General features: G+C 36.8%; 1 protein-coding gene across 8 annotated transcripts in view; it reads right to left on the bottom strand.

Annotated features, from left to right (window-relative positions):
* The window catches only part of LOC107677765 (rho guanine nucleotide exchange factor 4), an 86,257-nt gene that overhangs the window by 17,369 nt on the left and 49,870 nt on the right, over nucleotides 1-19,018 (bottom strand). Inside the window, exon 1 of one of the 8 annotated variants that reach the window (XM_016472835.1) lies at nucleotides 17,871-18,289. The exons of the other annotated variants lie outside the window; for them this stretch is intronic. Coding sequence (XP_016328321.1) covers nucleotides 17,871-18,063 — 193 coding nt within the window. The 5' untranslated portion in view covers nucleotides 18,064-18,289. Of the gene's footprint in view, nucleotides 1-17,870; nucleotides 18,290-19,018 lie in introns of those variants that run through there. 8 annotated transcript variants of the gene reach the window in all.

Raw genomic sequence — 19,018 nt, 5'->3', positions numbered from 1 at the left:
CACTGCTGTGTGTGTGCACTTAGGATGGGATAAATGCAGAGCACTAATTCCAAGTATGGGTCACCATGCTGCACATCACTTCACTTCACTTCACTAAGGTGTTCACACATAAACATCTGACCTAGATTCCTCTGTCCCTTTAAAAATGTTCCGTCCCATCACAGTACATCCAAAAACATGGATAAACAAGGAAAAACGATGAAGAGCAACAGAAAAAGTCTCATGCATCATGTCACTCATTCAATAAAAACAAAGGACTGTTCTGTGCCAGCTTCTGATTCACTTCTACTTTGTTTTTTGCACTTGTCACCAGAACTGAAAACACATCAAGCATAAAAAAAAAAGCTTTCTTAACAAATCATCAGTTTGAAGATTGTTAGCAGACACTCAGGGGAACCATAACAACAAGCTTGCAGTTAGCGTTTCCATAACTTTCACTTTTAAGCTAACAGTGTGACCAAAATGCTCCAATAAAACTCTGGTGAGATGCTTATCAACTCAACACAGTGGTGCATTAATGTGCCCTTTCATGCGTTTGCCGTTAGAACACTGGAAACATTCTCTGCTGTTATAGATGGCTGGATTCTCCACCTACCGGATTGCTATTATTTATTAGTGTGCAGTAAACCAGTGAGGAAGAGTAGACCTGGCCAAGCATCTCTCTTCCTGTCTCATTCATAATAAATGGATGGGAGAGAATGAAGACTCAAATTTGCACCCCCTGAGAAACCCTTTGTTCTGGAGATGCATGAGATGACGGTCTGTGAAATTGAGGTAAATGAGAATACTGCTTTAAATTGTGAAGATGTAATTGAGAATGTAATCTGCATCGAAACTGTGGTGAGAGTGGCTTCACGTCAAAATTCAACTGTTTAAAATGATCCTTGGGAGAAAAAAAAACAAGCCTAAAAACACAGCAGGATTGCTGTCATTACAAGAAAAGCTGTCTGTATGTGTGAAAATTCATCTGGTAATCCTGTTATGCTCTTCTATGTAGGTTAATTGTGGAGCCAGTGGATTGATTAGGGAGACGGACAAGCGAATCAAATCGTCCTGATTTTATAGGCTGTTAAGCGTGACCCAAAGCATAGAGCAATGCGACAGCACATGTCAGCAGAGTTCAGCATTTCCAGGGCCACATGGGCTGATGATATCAAATATAGTTCACTCAGAGTCTGAAGTCAGACGGTCACAGTGGGGTAACCCAAACAATCCTGTCTAGGACAGCCCCCATAACTGCGTTCATGTGCAACAGAATGTTTTGATTGTATTATTGCCTTCGGATTTAAAGCAGGACAGGGTTTGGGTTTTGTTTTCAAGCTTTTGGAGGAAGTTGTAGCACAGACCTGAAGGAGGTGTTGGATGGAGAATCAGTGAGGAGACTTTTGAGTCTGATGTACTGCTTAAACATGAGACTTTCTCAATACAAAATGATACCAATACTTGACATTTTTAGAACTTAAAAGCCTTATTTGTATAAATGTATTGCATTTAAATTGCTGAATGCAGTTATAGAAACATTCTGGGTTCAGTACATATTAAGCTCAATCGACCACATTTGTGGAATAATGTTGATTGCCACAAAAATGTATTTAATCCCTCCTTTTCTTAAAAAAATCTGGGATAAAGTGGGGCACTTACAATGGAAGTAAATGAGGCCAATCCATTAAAATACTCACTATTTCAATTGTACAGCCACAAGATCTTGATGAAAAAATCACAACCCTTTTCTGTGACAAAATATCAAATTTTACTACTTAAAATGTCAACATAATGCATAAAACCTTAAAAGGGTTGTAAAAATGATTATGTAAACAACTTGACAGTTCAAATAATACTTCTTAACACTGTATTTCAATGTATTGGAAGTTCTTTTCTACATTTTTAATTGTGCTTTTTAAGTGCTTTTCTGCTGTTAAATCTTCCAAAAATGCCACATTTACTTCCATTGTATCACAGCATGACCTTGATTTTTGCTTTCTTTAAGAAAACAAGATACATGTCTTCATTTTTTTGTATTAATCAACACAAAGCTATAAATGCTCTCTGTTGAGTGTAATTTGTTTTGAACCTGGAATATTCCCGTAATAAAAAAAACTGCTCCTTGAGTACAGTACATACAAACTCTAGTAGTCTAGAATCAGTCCCTGAAAAGCACAATAACTGTGACCATCCACACACCTGAGCGTGTTAACTTGTGCATGTTTTTATCCAGTTTACTATTTTAGGGCCCCATGCATGAACACACACACACACACATATATATATATATATATATCTTTATATATGATTCATGATCTGCTGACAGTAATTTAAGGAGTTGATCAAACAGGCAGGACTGTGAATGCGCACTGACCTGCTTCCTTATAAGTCCACATCCTCAGATAAAGTCACCCGACTGCACAAATTCACCTCTGAGCCATGCAGACGAAGACTTCCACTCAGCCTAATCCACGTGCACTTTAAAGATTAAGACCTAGTTCTAAAATGACAGTAACTTCAATTATAATTAAAAATTACGTTATAGTGGCAAACACTACAGAACTAATATAAAAGATTGAGAGAAGAAAGGAAATATATCGGAAAAGTCCCTTCTCCTCAGACAGAGGTCATGTCAGCATTTCTGAAATCGCAATGGAATTTTTTCTTCACTGGTTTCCCTTTTAGTCAGCATTTTTGAATGTAAGATCCTGCTCATCTAAAAGCCTTAGTCTCATCTGTCAAGTCAAGTCTCAAATCCATTTGGCTAATAATGTTCAATATGCTGCAGATTAGTTTTACAAACACTATTGCAGAAGAATTCGTTTGTATTATTTCTTTATTTGTTTCTTCTATTTCCTTGTCAAAAATCATAATACTTTCATTGTAGTTTATTCATGATCCAGCAAGAGAGGGGGCCATTAACCTAAAAAAACACTGAACAATTTATAGGCATTTTTTTCTTTCTGTAGATGGCCTAATACCTTCATTTAGAGGAGAGGTTTGCTCTTACAATAAAAGCAACCATACTGATGGTTGATAAATGTATAATGTACATTATGGTCCTGTCCCAAATGGCTTACTTTATGTGGAGTTGTGGTCTTGTGACCTTTGCTCATGCTCATCCGTGAAGTCCAACAATACCGCAGGGTGTCCCATTAATGATTTTATGGTTCAAATGGTGATTTTTATGGTTTTTCTTCAATGGAACACAAAATGAAGCTGTTTCAGCTGTTCTCCATTCTACAATGAAGTGCTGTTATTGTTAACTAAAATGAAAAATAAAATAAAATAAAAAATATGGCAAAAAATGAAATAAAACTACGTGAAATTACGTCTGAAGTTAAGTGTTAAAATTACTAAAACTAAACAGAAATAAAATAAATTAAAGCTAAATAGAAATATAAAAAAACAATAAAAATTACAAAAGCACATTAAAAATTAAACTAAAATTAAAACTTAAAATAAAAGCTCATTTTAAATAATGATAAATACTATATTATTATCTAAATATTACTAAAATAGCAAAGCAACATTGGACTTCAACAACAAAACAACGCTGAGACATTATTACCAACAAAATATAAGCTTTCATGTTGCATAGATGAAAGTCAGTCAACATGAGAGTGATTAATTGAAGAATGATCATTTTTGGGTGAACTATCCCTTTAATGTATCCCAGCAGTCCTTGAGTAGCTAATATACAGACCCTGCAAACCTTGACCATGACAATAGGCCCAATTTTTTTTACATATAGCAATAAATAAAGATTTTATTTCATAGTGGTCGCACACTCTTCCTAACAGAGTTCAATCAATGCACCACCCTTTTTTTTTTTTTGCATGTGAGAGCGACAGTTCACAAAAAGCAGGCGAACTCAATGTAATAGACTTTAAAGAACTGGTTTAGAAGCTGGCTTTGAGTGGCACAAAGCTCAATATAGATCTATAAGCCCAAAGGGCCCTTCTAGAAAAAACTCATCAGCTCATGTTCACATGACTGACTCTGTTTTAACATTTCAAAGGTGTCCTACATTTACTTTATCCAACAGAGAGCATCAAATCGATTATATGAGTGCTGTACTTCCTTGTCATTACAAATGTCTTTATTTTAATCTTTGATGAGTAAAACAGTGGGACTATGACAGTAGCATATTTAAAACAACTGTTAAGGTACATTAACTTTGATAAACCATATGCGTAGCTGTACTGCAGCAACTGAAACAAATGTGTGAGACACGGAGCTCCGCCTCTATAATAGCAACATGTGTCTGATTCAAATTCAGATCAGAGCTCTGAGCAGCAAAACGTCCCAGAGCTGTCAAAGCCTGCCAGGAGTAATGATGCTGTGTTTAAGTAAACCAAACCCATTACCACTGCATTACAATGTGAAAAACTCACAAACCACTGATCTTACTACCCACATATTGTTGAAATCAGAGCTGCAGGACCTGAGGCAAATCACAGAGTCCATTTGCACATGTAGCCTACTTTCGTGAAGTGGCTTTAATGAGAGTTTCTCCGAACACTAGCAGCTCATGGCTAATCCTCAAATCAAAATAAAGCACACAGGTCAGCTTGACCAATGTGAATGGGTGAAATGTTTGTACGGTAGGCAACTACACAGATGGAGCCAAAAAAAAAAGTCAGCTAAGCAAGCACTGAACGTGCTTAATTTTCAAACATGTGTGCTGAAATTTGTACACAGCACAATATAGGGCTTGCATGGACAAATGGAGCAGATGTGTTGAGAGACCAGAGCAATGTCTGCATCTGAGTGGAGAGTTTAAAGGAATAGTTTAAAGGGATAGTTCACACAAAAGAAGATATTTTGAAGAATGTGGGTAACCCAATGGCTACCAGCAACTGTTTGGTTACCAACATTCTTCAAAATATCTTCTTTTGTGTTCAACAGAAGACAGAACGTTATACGGGTTTGGAACAACTTGAGGGTGATAAATGATGACAGAATTTTCATTTTTGGGTGAATTATCCCTTTAAATGAGTAACCAGCTGAAGTCAATAAACCTGCATTCATCACACACAAAACATATAAATATCATGGTATATGAATATGAATACCCAGTGATTCAAACAAATGAGGGTACTTCAGCATGTGTAATTATTGTCAATTTGCTTTGTTAAATCTATAAAATACAAAATGGAATATCAAAGAATCCTGAAAAAAATGTGTATGGTTTCCACAAAAATATTAACATAGACTTCTTCAACATTGATAATAATAAGAAATGTTTCTTGAGCATCAAATGAGCAAATTAGAATGTTTCCTAAAGGATCATTTGACACTTTAGTCTGGATTAATGGCTACTGAAAATAATAATATTTCACAATATTACTGTTTTTACTGTATTTTGAATCAAATAAATGCAGCTTGGTGAGCATTAAAGACTTCTTTCAAAAACATTTGAAAATCTTACATGTTATGATGAATGAATGAATGAATGAATGAATGAACATTACAGCTTAAATTTACAGTCAAACCAAAAATTATTCTGACACCAAAAATCATTTTTGATATTTTTTTACTAGTGGGTGCAGGACATTATAGTTCATTTATGTAAGTGAGGATAGCAAAATAAAGTAAACTGTGACATATTATATCCAAAAATTCTTCATACAGTGGACTACCAGTAAAACTGATAAACATTTGGGACCAAAAATTATTCAGACACTTTGACCTGACCATGTTATCTGACATTATCAAGACGAATTTGTTCTGATACAGTTTAACTCTGAGTTTTTGTCATATTTTATTACCATTTTCTAAACTATAGCGAATAAACTGTGATAATGTGTGAAATGTTGAAGGTGTCTGAATAAATTTGGTTTGATTGTATGTTTGGAATGACAGAGACTATATTTAAAGGGAAAAGTGAAGTTAGCTAATCAGTTAGCCACAAAGAGTTATGCAAAGAGTGTCTGACCAAAGAAAGACAGATAAGATCCTCACTGGAAAGCTTTCAACCCAGTGGAGTCTGACATTCCCTGTGTATCAGAGAAGAGACAGACGGCCCTGTGAGGAATCTCACGTCACATCCAGTCAAAGAGTATTACATTCTATGAGCCGACTCCTTTAAGTGAACAATACAAGTCGGCTCCCGTCTGAGAGCCGTTTTCTAAGACGGCTCTCAGCGTTGTTGTTGTTGTTGTTTTTTCAATAATGGGGAGATTTTTGCCACACTGTTAGCCACGCACGCTTCACGTACTGACTTTTACTTGTTGCTTTGACGTGAAAGTGATGATTCTCGCTCGCAATTGATCGCACACACAAACACATCAACAGATGCAACACACGTGCACAATGTGACAATGTTTCAGGGTTAATAGGTATAAAGATACAACTGTGTTGGATGCATCTGTTTTGCACACTTTAATTTAGCTTTTATCTGTTATATGGCACAACATGTTACATTTTGAGTACGAGTTAGTTCACTACCCTGAAAGCACATATACATCACATCTAGGACTATTTAATGTCTGCATTTACATCTGCAAGATGTATTTTTAGAGTGTTTGCTCATCTGCAATATGTCTCTAAGATGTTTCCTACAGTGTTAATTTTGACAGGCATTTTTGATTTAGTCTTGAGACAAAAATGCTTAATAGTCTTAGTCACATTTTAGTCGTTTGAGTCTTTCATAGTTTTAGTCGACGAAAAGTCATTGCATTTTTGTCAACTTTTAGTCATTACTTTTAGTCAAACTGCAGTTACCAACATTTATTTTGGTAGCTATTTTATATGTAGTCTTCAAACAAAAATAGTCATTAATTCTTCTCTCTTTAGATCAAATCAATTAAGCTTATGAGAAATTTGAATCAAAGATTGAATTTGGAAAAACTTGAATAAATGACAATTTTCATAACAAAGAGTGAAAAATTTAAGGGGGTCTGAATACTTTCCGTACCCACTGTATGTGTGTGTGTGTGTGTATATATATATGTTAAATAGATGTTTAGAAAATGTCTTGAAGATGTTTATGATTTAGAATGTATGTAAATCTGCTTTTTCTAAGACGTTTATCAGATGTTTTTCCCAGATCAAGCGCGCTTTAGCAGACATCTTGCAATCTGGGTGATAACATTCTGTGATAATGTTTTATGTTCTTACATAAATTAGGTTTTTGGTTTTTATGCCAAAAATAATGTCAAATTATAGTATTTTGGAAAGGTTTATGGAGCCAGAAATATGACAAAACAATTTGAATATGAAATGTGTAAATCTGAATTATATGTGATTTAACAAAACAGAATATTACGTGGCATTTTATAGTTTTACATTTTTTTTTTTTAATGGTTTAGTTTAATTACTTTGAATCATTTAATTATATTTGTGCACAGATACCAGACATAGGTCAAAGCATTGACAAATTTGGCTGAATTATAAAAGCCAGAAGTGGTACTAAATAAAGAGCCGTTTGGGAGCCAAATGATCCGGATCCCTAAAAAGAGCCAAAAAAGAGCTGCTGCAATTTGCCATCAAAAGAATCAATTGAATTTTTAAATATATCAAAACTAGTTACTACAGTTATTTTAAAGTGTAACAATATTTCAACAATATTGCTGTTTTTACCATATTTTTTGATCAAACAAATGCCGCCAAACAAACTGACCCCAAACTTTTAAACGGTAGTGTACTGCATGTAAAACAGTGTAAACAATGTTCCAAAGAATGTTTCTCTTATTCTGTATCAGACACAATACACACTGTAAAAAATGACTGTGAATTTAATGGTAAAAGACTGTAAAAATGCTACAGTAAAAACCTGTTAAATGGTTAACGGTAAATTCCCCTACTATATACGGTGAAAAACTGTATTGGACATTACATGTAATTTTACGGTAGTACACCGTTTTTGGAAGTGAAAAAGACTGTATAATTTACAGTGAATAACCGTAAATTGACATTCCCAGACTTCCCTGCGTTACATTTCAAATTTGATGTTTTTTTTGTTGAAATATCTATGTTTCTTCTTAGTTTTTCTTATCAGTTTTGTATATTAGGGTTGTGTGTTACACCTAATGTTGTTAAATGAATGTTTATTGCATTATTTCAGTTTCATGTGTGTTACCATGATGGTGTTTAGCATTTGTGTGAATGGCACTATGCACCTTCTATATATGTTATTATTTAAAAGCTGCTTGTGATGGGCTTTGGTTCATCATGTGACTTTCTCATCACCACCTGCATTTGGTGGTTATCAGTGTATTACAAAGGCAAAAACAGATTTCAGTACTTCAGTAGGTTGGTATATTAACATTATGTCAATTAATGAAATTACGGTATTTAACTGTAAATTTAACCTAAAATGTTGCTACTATATTTTTTACGGTAAAATTCCGGCAACCACATCTGCTGGTTTTCTAGTGTAAATTTTACATAATTTTTTTTTGCTAATTTGGTTTGTATAACACAACAGTACAAGGTTGTAAATTAGGCTCAAAGTGGCTCAAACTAATTTCCTGAGAGGGAGCAGCCGTTAGGGCCAGTGCTAGGGCTATAGGAGCAGCCTGTGCCTAGCACAGCTCAGCTGGGCGGTCCTGCTGGTGCCTGTCTGGGAGCAGACTTGAGGAACTGATAAGCTGTACTCACTACAAACAGGCACACATCATTAACTGACAAATTAAAGCTGCATGATATTCCTCACTTTAAGCTGAAAAGGTCTGTAGCAAGATTACTGGCGTGCACTTGAGCTGCCAGGACAGTTTGATGGAGTCCAGGCAGAGCGACGATGGGTAAGGAATTCTGGGTAAAGTGTTGCTCAGACAGTAAACAGAGGTGAACATGGAGGGCAAAGAGCCTTCATCTGGTTCTGTCTTCTCACTGTTTAGTACACAAAGCATCAAGCTTAAGGCTGACTAACTGATTAACTGCTAATTTGCACGATTACTATTCTGTGCCCTCCTTATGTGGAATTCTATGGAAACAAAGTACAAGCTCTTTGATGTGTCCAATTAAAACTTTCTGTTTCAATAGAAAACATGTTAACTGAGGAAAGAAAAAAACACTCATCAACTGAGATTCTGCACTCAAAAAAAAAATAATAATGGCTTTGTTTACTATTAAGTAATTTATAGTAAGTATTAAGTATTTAAATAATCATATTTCAAAAATGTATTTATTTAAATTCCACAGAATCTGCATACATCTGGTAATTGTGAAAACAATTACATTTAAATCGGTTAAAAAGTATGAACATGGTTTATATATGGCTAGATGTATAACAAGCAAAATTCAGTTACAAATATGAGAGATTGGTTTACATATAATAAATTGAATTTACTAGTGGTTAATATATAATCCTGTTTACTGTTTATTTAAATCACAATAATTATAAGTTATGTGCTATTACATAAATCTTATTCTTGTTTCTTATATGTATAACTGACAATATGCATCACATCAAGTTTATTAGTTTATGTTAATACTGTGTAATCCAAATGGTTGGAAATTTTATATGCAATTAACATAAATAATCATACCTATTAGGCCTAAATATTTTTTTGATTGTGTAATCGCTTGATAAGCACAATTTACATACATAGATTTTATAGATATTAGCACATGGATTAAAAGCCACAAAACCCCTGATTTCATTTTAAGCACATTTTAATGGGTCAAATTTTTCTGGTAACTGAAAACATCAGTTGAACCAAATTCATCAAAAAGCAAACTGTTAATGTTTAGGAGTACACTAGCGTATACTGTATATGACCTCAAAGCTAACTACACTAAAATCCACAAAACTAGTTACTGGGAACTGAAAATATTATCAGGTAATCGCTTGATAAGCACAATTTACATACATAGATTTTATAGATATTAGCACATGGATTAAAAGCCACAAAACCCCTGATTTCATTTTAAGCACATTTTAATGGGTCAAATTTTTCTGGTAACTGAAAACATCAGTTGAACCAAATTCATCAAAAAGCAAACTGTTAATGTTTAGGAGTACACTAGCGTATACTGTATATGACCTCAAAGCTAACACACATGGACTAAAATCCACAAAACTAGTTACTGGGAACTGAAAATATTATCAGTTTAGCCAATATACAATAATAATACACAAACTATTGAACTTAGACTTGAAACTATATTATCAAAGGATGTTATTCACCACGTCAAGGCTCCAATCATGTTCTTGGATTTTTCTTTTGTATCTTACTTACTGTCTTTTACCACCCTCGCCCAGCAAAACACCAGCCTTTACCTTCATATGACTTTCTGCAGTTGCTGGCAGACTGATGTCAATGCCACACAAGTCTGGAACAGTAATCTGTGTAGACTGCAGATTATTACTAACCCTGAAAACAGGATCAAAAGTTTATTAAACGACCCAAACAGAGGGAGGAGTGTCTGGAATCTCTCCATGAACTCACAGAAAATGAAAATATGCCACAATGATTTCACAGCAGTGATGATGTCTCCCTCTATGCAGTGGCTATGAGGGATGGAATTAGGTTAGGAACATGACTACTACTCTAAAACAGCTACAGTTTTCAGATCTGATATTGTTATAATAAGGTAGAATATAGTCATTAAAAAGTTGCATTTGAGCTGTCTGGTTCAACAAACTGATCTGTTTGAGATCTGAGGCGTTCACATAATGCAGAGAAAAGAATTATATCTTTTCACATCTGTAACCAAAGTTAAAATGCATTATAATATTTGAGGGTTTGTTTGTCATGTTTTAATGCATTATACATTCTAAAGGTGTAACAATTAATAGATATACGTATTATAATGCATTATAACTGTGGTTACAGTTACTCGTGAGATCATACAATGTATTATAAGGTGCATTACAAGACCTAATTAATGCTTTTAAACTACTTTCATAATGCATTATATATAAAGGCTTTAAGTGTTACCAAAATCTCTTTTAAATTCCACAATTAACCCCAAAAATATGGTTTGCAGTTATGATTTATGCTAAAGAGTGATGTGTGGGTTTTACTGTGTTGCTATGTGGTTGCTTATGTGTTGCTATGTGTTCTGAGTGTGTTCTTCTGTGTTGCTGTGCAGTAGGGTGTCATGGAGGTTGCTATGCAGTTTTTAATAGTGTTCTGAGCAGGTTTTTCTGTGTTGCCATGTGGTTGCTAGGGTGTTACAGATGGTTGCTATGCAATTGCTAAATGGGTAGCTATGGCTCGGGTTCCTCCTGCAGCAAAATATGGGATTTTCTCATGATTTATTTCCTGCCAAGTGACAATCGTAAGTCTGTATTCTCTGAATTCTTCACATGATTTGTAGTATTACTCATGTGAGCAGCACAAATGGCATGAAGCAAAGCGATAAATATGGGCAATATTTATAATAATGATTATGATTTTAACAAGTACCAATATAAACCTTTTCTTCAAAGAACCATATAGCCATCTTTGAGCCTGAAATGCTGCAAAGTACCATTGAAGAACCTTAATTTTTAAGATGTAGTTCTCATTTGAATATCTATTTAGAGACTTAACACTCATAACAGGTCTTGTCAAACACTATTTATCGCTTCACTTCTTGTCTGTATAGCAGAAACCAGAAAAAGACACTGAAGTATATGGAGAAAGACAATTTTGTGCCTGAAGCAGGGTGTCATCCGTAGAGCTGTATGGATGTGGTTTATGTAAAAAGGTGTGAATGAAACACCATCTGTCTTATTGTCGTCAGTTGTGATAGGGCCTGAGGGGCTGAAGACCCCCGTCCCCTCTACGTGTTAACTGGATTAGAGCAATTGTTGGATTATGAAAAGCAAAGGCGTAGTTTACAGAGTCTAATTCATTTGGTTGAATTAAACGTTGAATGGCATGTCATTCAGTTTCTTGAGGAATAATCATTTATGAGGATTAAGCAATAAGTGTTTATTTAGAATTGAACTTCAGACTCGTTCTCTATCATTTGACCCGGCTCACACTGGGTGGTCACAAGATTCTGCAATCTAGACAAAATACCCCGCAGAGAAAATACGGACAGCAACACATCTGCTCCCTTCCAGCGTGGAAACTCAAGACTTTAATGAAAGTGCTTTTGAGAAGAACTGAGACTTTCTATTTCTGGCTCTGAGACAAGTGAGAAGTGGTCGTGCATTTCACACAAGTAATGAAAGCAGAAGAGAAGAGGATTTGCAGAAGCACGATATGGTGATGGGTGGTGGTGGTGACATCCTGTGAGACAATTTCTACAGCTCATTGCCCTTTCTATACCGCATCTATACTTGCAGGCGTTCTTGACGTGTAAATGCAGGAAAACAGATGAAAAGCCACTCATGGTGTTAAATGTGTCAGGGTGCATGCATTGACATGATGCATGCAGAAAAATGTGACACATATGGTCATGTATGGTACATAAACTACTATACAAAAGCTTGGCCTCAGCAAGAAAGAAGTCTCCCATTCTTATGCAATATCAAAAATACAGTAAAAACACAAATAATCTGAAATATTATTACAATTTTGTTACCTTTGTCTTCTTCCAAAATATGCTACTCTAAAACAGCTACAGTTTTCCGAATTTATGTTTTGATAACAACTGTTTTCTATTTTAATATATTTTCAAATATAATTTATTCCTGTGATGGCAAAGTTAAATTTTCAGCAGCATAACTCCAGTCTTCAGTGTCACATGATCCTTCAGAAATCATTCTAATATGCTGATTTGGTGCTTAAGAAACATTTATTTTTATTATTGATGTTGAAAACATCTGCTTAATATTTTTGTCGAAACCTTGATACAGGTTTTTTTTTTTTCAGGATTCTTTGATTAACAGAAAGTTCAAAAGAACAGCATTTATTTGAAATTAGAGCTGGGCGATATGGCCAAAAAAATTATCAAGATAAAATTTTTCATATCAATAATTAATCTTTATTTCTTTCGAGTTTTAAGGCAGATTTTTGCTTCTAAGTGATAGTTGTAGAAAGCAGACCATTAACTGTGGTTTTAAACTACTCTTTATGGTCAGAACATGACAAACACTTAACGTTTTTGAAATCTTTACACTTTTTCCTTAACAAAATAAATATCTTACCAGAAAAATTTATTTATTAGTTTCTACATGTTCTAATGAGTGATATTGTTTCAAATCATGAAACAGGTTTGTGTTGCCTGACTTGGATGACGTGTATCTTCAGCAGTTTGCAGTGCAGGCTGCAATATTAATAATATATTTTTTCTCTTAGAAATGCACATTTGACAGGAGCTTGAGTTGACAGTAGTAGCTTGAGATGCAGATGTAAATTTATGTTCATTATCAAAAACAGTAACATCTGTAAAAAATTGTAACAACCTCATTTTTATATGGTGAAATTAAATTATTAAGACTTTTGGAGTTTTATTCAAATTAATTATTGGTCTTCCATAGTAGCATACATTTAGATCATGATAACCACAGTTAAAACTGCACACATAGCACCTCAACATCATGGTAAAAATGTAACTATATGGTTTCTAGGTATTTGTATGAAAAAACAGTAGTCTAAATACATTTAGTATAAATCCACAAACGCTATAGCTTAATCACAAAAATACTGTAATTATATTCCATTACTCCTTTAAAGGGGTCATATGATGCGATTTCAATTTTTCCTTTCTCTTTGGAGTGTTACAAGCTCTTGGTGCATAAAGAAGATCTGTAAAGTTGCAAAGACTAAAGTCTCAAATCCAAAGAGATATTCTTTATAAAAGTTAAGAGTCAACCACGCCTACCTAAAATGGCTCGTTCTCACACGCCCCCACATGTCTACGTCACGATGTGGGAAGATTTGCATAACGCCTCACTTTTTGTCTCTTAGAAATGCACATTTGATAGTAGCTTGAGTTAGGATGCAGAGGTACATTTTTGTTCATTATCAAAATCAGTAACATCTGTAAAAATTGTAGCAACCTAAGTTTTATACGGTTAAATTTATTCTGAACTTTTTTTAAAAGGTTTTATTGGTCTTCCATAGTAGCATACATTTAGATCATGATAACCACAGTTAAAACTGCACACATAGCACCTCAACATCATGGTAAAAATGTAACTATATGGTTTCTAGGTATTTGTATGAAAAAACAGTAGTCTAAATACATTTAGTATAAATCCACAAACGCTATAGCTTAATCACAAAAATACTGTAATTATATTCCATTACTCCTTTAAAGGGGTCATATGATGCGATTTCAATTTTTCCTTTCTCTTTGGAGTGTTACAAGCTCTTGGTGAAGCGGAGTCCAGCCCGGGGTCGTCACATGTGGTTGCCGCAAGCCCGCCGGCCGGGTCGTTCTCAAGCCCGCCCGCCTCCGCTCACTCTAGCCACCCGCCACCGCTCACTCAAGGCCGCCGTGTGTTTCGTTCTGAAAGCGAAACTACTTTGTTTGGCCTTCCAAAAGAGGACGATATCTGCTTCGTCATGCCTGTGGATCGCTGGATCGGCTTTCACCGTGGACGAAGCGGAGTCCAGCCCGGGGTCGTCTCTAGCCTCACTCTAGGCCTCCGGCCTCCGTTCACTCTAGCCCGCCGTGTGTTTTGTTGTGAAAGCGAAACTACTTTGTTTGGTCTTCCAAAAGAGGACAAAACTAGAAATCTGTGGTTAAGTTGTATTTCTAACACTGTTCCAGAACAGTTTAACCCAAATATTTCTGTGTGCATTGAATTTATTTAATACACGAGTTTCACAATTTGAGTTGAATTACTCAAATAAATTAACTTTTCCATGACATTCTAATTTATTGAGATGCACCTGTAAGTCATTATAATCCATAATTATGTCCCCACTGGATGCAACAAATGCCTCGTTTATAATGGGTTTTAATGTTTTTGTCTCGTCGCTCCGGCCGGGACAAGGCCTCACTATATGGTAAGGGGCGTAAAATTTCCGTCACACACTTGAGGTATTTGGCCAATCACAATGCACTGGATAGCTGGCCAATCACAGCACACCTCGCTTTTCAGACCGATTCGCTTTGTAAAAATCGACGCGTTTCAGAAAGGCGGGGCATAGAGGAGAAACAATAATGTACAGTATGTGGAAAATAATGTGTTTTTTTTACCTTAAACCGCATAAACACATTTCATTACACCAAATACACAAAATAATGTTCTTTTTAGCAACATCATATGACCCCTTTAATACATCCATGGTAAATGATGGCGATTTGTAAATTGAAAAGCCTTCTGACTGTATCGTTGTGCACAGTGTTTCTCCTATTTGTCAGCACTGTTTCATCCGGCTTTAAACTAGTTAACGTTAAACTAGTAAATTAGTGTTCTTTGCTGAATTAAAGTGCTTCACACTGGATCTCACAGTGCTATTTAGTGCTCGCACGACAGAGACTCATCAGTGATTAAACGCATCTGCTCTAGTGACCTCGCTCTGCGCTGCCGTTTGAACTTTGACCCCAGCGGATATATGGTCCATGTGGCGAGCTTCAAATGAGTAGCGCTGTTTTCGTTCTGCTTTTGGCACATAAACATTATATTGAACATTTATTAAACTCTTGTTATCGTTTTATTGAGGAAAATTATATCGCGATAATTATCGTTATCGTTTTATCACCCAGCCCTATTTGAAATATATATATTTTGTAACATTATAAATGTCTTTACTGTCACTTTTGATCAATTTATTGCATATTATACAGGGGTTGGACAAAATAATGTTATTATAGGGGTTAATATAATTTGTGTAGACTTCAGTGAAAAGACAAATATTGCAATTCTTCATCTATTTATCTTTTTATTATGTATATTACCTATTTATCTTTTTGTTGTCTATATCAGTTTGTAAATCCGTGTAGTATAAGTTGTGTTCAGCAGTGTAGTACAAGCTGTGGGTGAAATGGGTGACTTCCAAAAAGGGCAAATCATGGATGCCTGTTTAGCAGGAGCGTCTATAACCGAAAATGAATGATAGGGCCCATCAAACACTAAGAAAGATTGCGTCCAAACAATAAAGAACTACTGTAGAAAAGTTTTTAACTACACATTGTCATATGAACAAACCAAGAGGTCAGGTTTTGGCTGGCTAAGAGCCATGTTAGGCCAGCTGATAGATATCTTAACTGCACCATCCTTCTCCATTGACAGGCATATAAAAGTGTAATCCTGTCAAATATATGTTTTTTCAAGCATTTAAATTGCATATATTTCATTTAATTACAGTAGATAATCCACAGAGTGGTAGATCATTTTCGGAGCACTCTTAAAAGTGAACTACCACAGTCTTCTGTGGTACCCTGGCCTGTGCCAGCTAAGCAAGTCCCATTGAGATGAATGGAAAAGCTAATGGATAGCTTTTTCCAGATATTACAGTACATCCTGTAGACCTCCCAGTCAGTAATTACACTAAAAAACAGTTCTTGATGCCCAACACTAAGGTAGAGAGTCTCTCAGTTTAGTGAATGGACGGTTTACAACTTTTGAGTTCTGTGGGTCCAGTCTGGCTTGAACCCAAACCATCTCTGTCTGTTTAGAGATGCCAAGGAAGTGCCTTGGGATTCGTGCATAAACAGTCTCTCATTAAACACTTCTAATGTTCAAACGTTCCATTTCAACACATTTCTCACGTGTCACACCGGTTTTTTGTTCTTCCGACTGTTCTGCGATCAGCTACGGACAGCGTATGAGCGCTGTAATGAGGTCAGCGAACTGTGACGAGGTGACAGCGCTGTTTGAAATGTCTGTAGCTATTGCCCCCGGCTCACAGTGCACCATTTATTTCCCTCCACCACAGGAAAAGTCACATCCCATCTCTCTTAGGACAAAGCAGAAAATGAGAAAAACACCCAAACTGCAGCTGACGTGGGTAGCGGTGGCCATTCGTGACATCAGTGCTACCTTGGCTGACGGTCATTGGCTTGTCTGTCACCATGCCAACCCTGAGAGAAGATAATGAGACCAAAATACTGCTCAAACTGGCATCTCATCTCATTTCACATCACTCCTTTTGCACAGTCTTACTACACAGCCATGGGCAGTGCGCCAGCACAGAGAGAGAGTTGCTCTATTCTTAGAAAGGAAACCTGAAGAATTTGCGTTAATCGATATATCGGTTCTGTTCGCAGAGGCAAAAAGGGCAGTGTTGGCTTCCCCTCAAATATTTTTAACACAGCCTGTGCTTTCACTCGCTTCTTCATGCTGTGTTGAATATTATGCTGCATGTTCAAGTGGTTTTACACAAATGCTGACATGACATGCCACATTGTTTAATATCACATAGGTGTGGAAAAGCTCAGCGCATGCTAATTTTGCACATTAATATCCTGCGAGGGAATATGTGCAGCTGCTGAATTTAGGAAATGCAGGGAATGAAGGGAAAGCTGTCACTTCACTCCTAAGCAATCCATCTATATCTACAATACACATTGGCTCACTTGACAGAGCCTTCCACAACATTACCACTTCACCAATCACGAGCCAGCAGGAACATAGATCAATAGATGACATCCGTGACAGTAATGCAATAACCTAAGCAGGATGCAGACGGCAAAGAGAGTGGCATCTTCATTCAACAGTAAGGCATCTCGATTCTCACATCCCCACCAATCTAGCTCGATTTCCAACTCATGTTGCTTCTGTACATGTAGCATGCGAGTCGACTGGTCAGAATGCAAACTCCTGTTGCTTTGACACGCTAATCGCATGAGCGACAGCTACTCTATGTGTTTACATTTGCATAGAGACAGTGGCTCTTCCAGCTACCTCTTTTTGCCCATCAAAGGCTCAAGACAATGCCATCACATTGACTGAAAGGCTGCAATACAATGAACAAGAGCTGTCACAAGAACCTCACAGAGGCAGAACGTCACCCGTTGCATGAGTGTCAACTGACATCAAGCTCAAAACGCAGCTCCACAACCACCAAAACATCTGAGCTCCAGAGGTGAGAGAGTCTTACCGCCGTTGGTGGAGTGAAGGCTCTCCAGACTCCAGTAATGGGACATGACCCCTCGCACTGCTCTAACCCCTCCGGCCAGTTTCAGAGCGGGGCTACAGTCTGAGTCAGAGCCAGGTAACTGCTCTGAACTGCCACCACTGCAGCCACCTCCTGCCAGCGGGACGCCCACCTCACCGGCACTGTGCTGGGTGCGCATGTGGACGCACAGCGAGAGGAAGAAGGGTGGCGTCGCTTCGGCAGGTGTCGGGTCCAAAACGTGTCTCCGAGGCTTGAGTGTGCAGTGTAGCCTCAGCCTCTCTCTGTCATTCCTCACTCGCTCTCCTTATCTTTTACTTTCACTCTTGGATGCACAGTCTGAAAGAGCTCACGGCTCAACACAGACGCCCAGACACACAATCAGCCTTCTCTCTCTCGTGCACACACGCATACAGTCACAAGCTGGCCTCAATGGGGATCCTTTAAGGGGAGGAGGACTCATACGACTCACATGGCTCAATGCAAAACGCTCAGTCTGGCATTGAAACAGACCGCCTTCCCCCTCCCTTCCAGTCCCCCTTGAGCTCCCCTCCTCCACTGTTAAAGCCGAGCTGTTAGTAAAGCAAAAGACAGCGCCTGGAGAGAGCACTAGCGATGTTGAGAGTTGCAAACACCTTCTAAGAATTTAACCCATAATTAGCTGGGATCACACATATGAGCAAAAAAGCACAAAAATGTACATAATTTATCACAACGAAAGCCCAAGCATGCTTGCGCAGCACGCTGATGTGATTCCAAAAGACGTGATTTCCACAGAAATGGCCAGAATCTCTGGAAACTAAGAATAGAAAGGAATGTGGCTTGTGTGAAGCCTTTCTCATCAGACTCAAACTTGAGAATCTTGACTTGTGTGAACCCTTGCAACTGTGACTACACTTTACATAACATGGGAGCTCAGATAAAACTCAGCGGAACATTCCTCACATTCTTGTATATGACAGGTCAGACCTGCTATTGGTTTAGATCAGGGGTTTTCAAACTGGCATGGAAAAGTTCAGAAATAAAAGTGCAAAAAAATAATGTAAGGAAAAAAAAAAATATATATATATATATATTACAAATACAATATATTAAAGTACAAAAATGTCATAATATTACTGTTTTTGCTGCCTTGG

The sequence above is a fragment of the Sinocyclocheilus anshuiensis genome, unplaced genomic scaffold (assembly GCF_001515605.1).
Source record: "Sinocyclocheilus anshuiensis isolate Anshui unplaced genomic scaffold, SAMN03320099.WGS_v1.1 scaffold1299, whole genome shotgun sequence".
Lineage (NCBI taxonomy): Eukaryota > Metazoa > Chordata > Actinopteri > Cypriniformes > Cyprinidae > Sinocyclocheilus > Sinocyclocheilus anshuiensis.
This window is presented reverse-complemented; position numbering and strand designations above follow the sequence as displayed.